Source organism: Saccostrea cucullata, unplaced genomic scaffold (assembly GCF_032062105.1).
Source record: "Saccostrea cucullata isolate Sc308-1 unplaced genomic scaffold, CSIRO_AGI_Scuc_v1 ctg15286, whole genome shotgun sequence".
Lineage (NCBI taxonomy): Eukaryota > Metazoa > Mollusca > Bivalvia > Ostreida > Ostreidae > Saccostrea > Saccostrea cuccullata.
The window spans coordinates 7,560-14,523 of NW_026918264.1; the positions used below are offsets into that span (position 1 = coordinate 7,560).

Genomic DNA, 6,964 nt, shown 5'->3' on the forward strand with positions numbered 1-6,964 from the left:
CTCTTATGTCTACATGCAGTGTCTATTATTCTTAAAAAAAATTTAAAATCTGCTGTTTTTATTGAAAAAAATGGACACATTTTTGGGGTTCTCACCATTTTTTATGCCATGTGTTCCATTGCATGTTTATGATTAGGGTGTCGCTCTAAATACTGTAAAATCACAAATTCGTGGGGTCAAATTTTCGAGGTTTTAGGGAGAAATTTTGGTTTGTGGGGATTTGAATTCTTGGATGGAGAATTAATATTTATTAGTAATGCATATCAAATTTTATATTTTGTGGTGGTCTTGAATTTGTGGGTCTCTCCAAACCTTGAAAAACAACTAAAAACCCCCTACGAACGTTAGTGATTTCAAAGTATACTGCATATTTTTCCCATGACAGAAACCTTCATTTTAAATCATTTATAACTACTATCTTTCTTATATCAGTTATTTTTATAATACTTTATTTATAACTTATATACAAAACAGCACAGTTTTACATCTTACTGCAGATATTTAACTTTCTTCACTTGTTTGTTTCCATTTTGAGCAACGAACAAATTCGCAATTGTATCTGTACACAGTCCCCAGGGATCACTCAGTCCACAGTCTATATAACGGAGGAACTGTCCATCCTGGTCTATGATGTGGACACAGTGATTGTCATAATCAGCTGTAAGGATGTGACTCTGACTGTCTGTCGTGATTCCTACTGGACGGAATGGTTCATTCTTTGGAGTAGGAGTATGTCCAGTGTACCTGAATCTTAGTTTCCCGGCCTGATTGACCACCACTACTGCTCCAGCTGCAATGTCAGACACACAAATATCCAGGTTCCTGTTCTCAGTAATGTATCTGTAATAAGGACCAGATGAATAGAGAGGTTTACGTTTATCATCAAACTGAATGGTTTGTTTCTCTGTGGAGCCAGAGTAACGGACAACTTTTGTTTGTCTGTCATTATCACTTTCCATGATAACCAGGAGGTCACCAGAGGAGGTACTACAGACTCCGTAAGGTTTCCAGTTCTGTAGTCTGATCACCTTCTCTATCTTCTCATTCTTCACAATGTTCACAGTTCTATCATCACTATAAACTAGATCTCCACTTTTTGTCACTGCTATGCCAGATGGCATCTTCCCTGACTTGGTTTTGATTGACTTGAGTAGTGATCCCTGACTGATGCTGTAGAGTTTCATGGTACTGTCACTTCCACTTGTCCAGATATCTTCATCACTCAGACAGGCCACATTGTAAAGGCTTCTATACCCAGTGTTTATGGTGGTGACAGTCTCTGGTTCATCAAGCAGCTGTTTGACTAGAGGAGAGGATCCAGCTTCTGGTGATTTCTGTGTTGTCTTCATGCTGTAGCCATGTTTAACTGAAGTTAAAGAACTTGATGATAAGATTCCAAATAGTTTGAAAAGTTCTTCTTTGTGTATTTTTTGGGGCATGAATTTGGGTAAAGATGGCATTATTTTCTCTGGAAGATTTTTATATATATGTACACTGGATGTGACACTAAATAGTTCTGACAAGTCCTTTGTGTCTGTAGCAATGTCAATTGTATCGATTTCTCCCTTGATGTCAGACATAGTCTTGTTTATTTCATCCAGATGTTTCTGTAGAGTTTGTAACTGTGTGTTTTTTATCTCATCAACTTCAGTTTTAAGTTTCTTGACAAGTTTGTCAATTTCTCTGTGCCAGTCCTCTCCATGTTTTGTTATGGCTGTTGAGAGATCTCCATATTCCTTTTCTAACTGACTCATTCTGTTTTGTACATCAGAGGCAATGTCCTGGTAGGTGGGGTAAATGGTTCCATTTAATTCATTTCTTTCTTTTGTTATTCTTTCTTTCTTTTCATCCAGAACTCGCAAGATTTTAGATAATTCATGACCTAAATGTTCATTTGATTCAATGCAGCTGATGCAGACTGGAATGTCACATTGCTTACAGTACATGACACTTTGTTGTTTTTCATGAGTTGTACATCCAGGGTATAGGGGGGTAGATTTCCTGGACTGAAATTTGACGACTTTGTGGTCTTTGGATTCATCTGTTGAGATGTGTTCTCCCACACAGGCCTTACACAGGTTGACAAGACATGTATCACAGTGCATCTGTACCACAGCGGTCTCACACAGGTCACATCGTATCACGTCCTGGGCACTGGTACGGGGGTCCATCATTAGATTTTGTTTCTAAAGCATAAAAATTAAACATTAATGATAAATCCATGTACTGGCAGTGTTTGAAACTCGCTGTAAAATTAGCTAGACATGCAGGGCTGATTGCTAGTGAAAGTTGTCATCCCTGCCAAAAATGTACTAGCCCGAAAAAAAATCTTTTATAAGTTTGTTTTAGTAGTAATGTGAATGGGGCCAGCTCACTATATAATCTACCCGGGACCTCTAGGCTGATGAATTTTACTCAATTCTTTGCTTGTTAACATTACACTTAGCAACCAGTAATATTAGTTGATTTGAGAAAGTCTACTCAAATATCTTTATTTTGATTTATGGAAAAATTTTACATTTCCAGTGGGGCGTCGATACGTGCAGATCTGTTTGGCCATAACAAATATCTGTCTCGAGCAGTCAGACGCAGGGTTTTTAAACACTGGTAATGGGTTTGTGGGTAAGATGCATTAGGCAGATATAGATGGACAAATTTTGTAATTTCATACCAAGAGCATTTTTTTTCAAAAGAAAGGGTGAAGGCTAACAAAATTCACAAACAAAAAAAACTCAAAAAAAACCCAAAAACATAAAATGCCCAAAGTCATCGTCTTGGGGGGAGGGGGGGGGTCTTACACAAAGTTTTCTGTAAATCTTTATTTAAGAATTTGCCAGAGTTTAACTTTGAGGCAACAAAAAGTGGAGAAACCAATTAAGCAATGTGTTTAGGAAAAATTTCATATTAAAAATCAGCAAAGGACTATTGTCCAAAACTAGAGGTACTCTGAGCAATGAGCTCACTAAATGATACCCTCTGCCTCCCATAATGTCCTGTTTTGCTATTGTTTTACGGTTACGTGTAAAGAGGAATAACTCTGTGATATCAAATTTCATCAAGAAGCTTTTATATTTGACGTCATAGGATATAAATATAGAATATAATGGCAATGGAAACCTAAAATACGTGTTGAATAAAAAAGTAACATAGGAGGTGCACAATGGCAATATGTAATAAAGATTCGGTGAAAGTTTCATTAAATTATACTCCTTAGTATAAGAGGAGTTGTGGATAAGAGATAAAGCGTAACAGAAATTTTTCTTCCAATAATTAAAGACTATGAGAATTCATTTTCAGTGATTTTGTGAACATTTCATAATCACAGAAAAAACCTCCTCTATTTCCTACCTGACTTCAGTAATGGCGGCCGTCCTTGATCGATTTCCAAGTGCAGTCTCTATACACTCTAATTATGTGACACACCTGTATTATCTACCTGTCAGGTGTTTATACTTCCTGGTCTAGAAGGGGATTTAAATACCTTGCTTAATTCAAATGTTGTTTAAAATGCAAGATTTATTTCATAAAATATATGTAGACCAATTCCTTTTTAATTGCATGGATTCATCATAACTGTCCCATACTTTCACAAAAGCTAGCTAAATGCACTTTCTCCACAAGTAATATAATCGGACCAATTACAAGCTAACTTGCCACAAAGTGTCAAAGAGTGCTGAAGAAATACTGGTAGATGTAGCTTTCATGAAATTGGTTTAAAACTTCAGTAATTTTTTAGCCCAAAATGTTACAATTTGGGTAATAAGGAAAAGATGAAATAGATATAAATTTGCATTTTACTACTAAATACTAGAGTCATCTAATATTTGTGATGCATTTTACTTGTAAAGAACACATTCCAATCCACAGAAAGTGTTTTGATTTCTCAGTTATATTGCTTTTAATTTCATATTACAAATGAAGGTACAATTATCATCACAAAGGATTTTAATTTTGTTCTAATTGTAAGCTCATCTTGACGAAGTCGAGATGAGCTTATGCTATACCCCCGGCGTCGGCATTCCAGATTAAAGTTTTAGGAGCAAGTCCTTTCCCAAGTAATTATAAGCCCTACCTGAACCAACTTGAATGGATAGTGCATCTAGGGATAGACACTACCAGACTTGCTTCGGTTGCTGGATCTGACCTACGTTTTCCAGATGAGTAACCAGGTTAAAATTTTTGGAGCAGGTCCATTCCCAAGTAACTATAAGCCCTACCTGAACCAAACTTGCACGGATGATGCATCTAGGGATGGACACTACCAGACTTGCTTCAGATGCTGGATCTGTCCTATATTTTCCATACAAGAGACCAGGTTACACTTTTTGGGAACAGATCAATCCAATTAATTGAACTTCAAGTCCTTGATATCTGCAGTATTAACAAAGTAATGAATATTTATTTGCACCATACATGTTTTTCATGCTACACACGTAGAAATGTCTATATGCCATGTAAGAGGTTAAACAGAACTTGCAAGAATATTGTTGTCGGGATAAATACTGTAAACCAGCTTTTATTCGCGGTGAGAACTTTTCGCGAAATTCGTCATCGCGAATATTTCTCACTGCGAACCGGTCCTCATAGTATATTTGTCTATTATAAACAGATGCAAATAGGCTTGATTGCGAACTGGTTTATCCCTTGTTAATAGCGAAATAAAGTCGTCGCGAAAAAAAGTTGGTTTACAGTACTAACTACCCTATTAAGAAAATATGAGGTGAGATTTGCATTACCTAAACTAATAACACTTGTTGAGGTGAGCTTCGTAATCTTTGATTACCTATGTTTTGTATTTCAGTGACAATTGAGAAGAAAGACATTGTATGGGTAAAGTGGAAGGGGTGTCCTGTCTGGCCAGCTGTTGTAAGTACACTGTTATTAATCAACACAACACTAGGGCAATGTACACGTCTTTAAATTGTAGTACATGTACGATGGTTGTCCGTAAAGTTCGTGGACAAGCCAAAAATGAAATGAAAGTTGTGTCATTGATATTTATTATTAGCCTATTTCTAATACTTTAATATTTGTGATTTGAAAAATGCGAAATTTAATTCAATTTCAAATGATTAATAACAATTATGGCTTCTTAATTAGACTTGGAATGGAGACCTCCGCCGCTCCACAAAATTTTAATTAAAAAAATATTCATCAGTTTATAATTTTCATTTGTTTTTTATAAAATTCTGCAAAAATCTGGAAGAATTTTTATATCATGAGGTTCACAGAAGTTAGGGAACGACCATTTGATTCTGAGGGGGAGCCTAGCAAATTTTTTTGAGACGGATTATTTATTTTCATGCCTGTCAAGGACAGATTATTTATTTTCAAGATTATCGAGGACAGATTATTTATTTTCTTCTTTGTCTTACGTACCTTGATCGATTGTTTCTAAAAGACTAATCATTTATATACCATAGGCGGATACAGGAGGGGGGGGGGGGGGCGTGTATTACTTCGTTAAGGCAAGAGGTCTGGGGCCGCCTTAAGGCCCCCAGTGGGTCCTGGGCGAAGCACTGGTGGAGGCCAAGGGAAGGAAATTCCGCAGAAGCTCTTGGGTTTTCGGGTATTTTAAGAGTAAAACCAGGACAATTATAGTGGTATTGGTTATTATGTAGCAAAGTATAACATTATTAATATTGGTCATATAATTTGAATGAAGGGGGTCCAGGGGGCGAAGCCTCCTGAAGCTCGTGAATTTTTGTGTATTTTAAGAGTAAAACCAGGCACAATTATGTAGGAATTGGTTAGTTATGTTCCAAAGTATGACATAATTAATACTAGTCATATCTTACTTTGAATGAAGGGGGCCCAGGGGGCGAAGCCCCCTGAAGCTCTTGGGTTTTTGTGTATTTTAAGAGTAAAACTAGGCACAAAAATATTGGTATTGTACTAAAGTATGGCAATATTAATATAATTCATATCATACTTTGATATTTTAGGGGATCCTGGGTCATACACATGTATGCCTTCCTTAAATTTGCCACTGTATACCTTGAATTAATTAATCGGGAAGTATAATTCTTTGACAAGAAAATTTATCTTTTGTGGTGTTTAAGAATTGGCTTGTATTTAAAGTGATTCATCACATCTACTGAGTGCACATTGTCATGTTGAACAACTGACTACAAGTATCCAGTCTGGTAATCTGATTTTATTAATTGGTTCTTAAATGGCGAGCGAAGCGAGCCAAAAAAAATGCTGAATTAAAGATTCTGAGGTTAAATTACACGGAAATAAAGAGGTATTTTCACAATATTTGAATATCATAAGTCAAGGTCAGATTATTTATTTTCTTTGCAGAGGAGGACAGATTATTTATTTTCTACACTTTCAGGGACAGATAATTTATTTCCAAAATCTGCCAGCCCCCCCCCCCTCAAAATCAAATGGTCGTCCCCTTATCACATCAAACCTACAAAATTTGAATGTTCAAAGTTTGGAAATGGCTGAGCAATCCAAGTTAGAACATATTAAGACGGATCTGAATCATTCAAGAAAGGGACCTTTTAGCAATAGGTGGAGCAGTGATAAAATGTTACGAAGATATTCAGAAAAAAACATCGAGACCAATACATTCTGTAAACAATCGGGAAAACATAGTAAAAGAAGCCGTTCATCAGTATGTAAGTGGCATATAATGTTTTCGGACAGAAGAAACAGTTTACAGGATGACATGTGTGAAGGAAAACCATCATTCTGAGATTTCGTTGCTGTAAAAATAATAATTTCGTAACTTGATTTTGCTGTATATTTCTGTTAAAAATCGTCTTTACACGAACATAGGTTCGATGATTGAAGAATATGAGGCAAGCATTGTTAAATATTAATTTAGGGATGAAACCTGAACATTTTATGTACATTTTTATGATCGTTTAAAGCGACATAAGAAATGCATTGAGGAACACAGTGACTATGTTGAGAAAAGTTACATGTGCTTGTATTAATTAAGCTTTTGATG

At 36.0% G+C, this 6,964-nt stretch overlaps 1 protein-coding gene across 1 annotated transcript; it reads right to left on the bottom strand.

The window, feature by feature from the left end:
* Positions 1-453: 453 nt before the first annotated feature.
* LOC134260887 (tripartite motif-containing protein 3-like) lies at positions 454-3,458 on the bottom strand. The gene is made up of 2 exons (XM_062743421.1): positions 3,349-3,458; positions 454-2,186 (listed from the first exon to the last, which is right to left on the bottom strand). Exon 2 carries the CDS (start codon positions 2,172-2,174, stop codon positions 489-491), a length of 1,686 nt encoding a protein of 561 aa, XP_062599405.1. The 5' UTR covers positions 2,175-2,186; positions 3,349-3,458; the 3' UTR covers positions 454-488.
* Positions 3,459-6,964: the final 3,506 nt, after the last annotated feature.

Bases quoted from the DNA above. Each gene is read 5' to 3' on its own strand.
- LOC134260887 (XM_062743421.1), bottom strand. From the start codon at position 2,174: ATGATGGACCCCCGTACCAGTGCCCAGGACGTGATACGATGTGACCTG.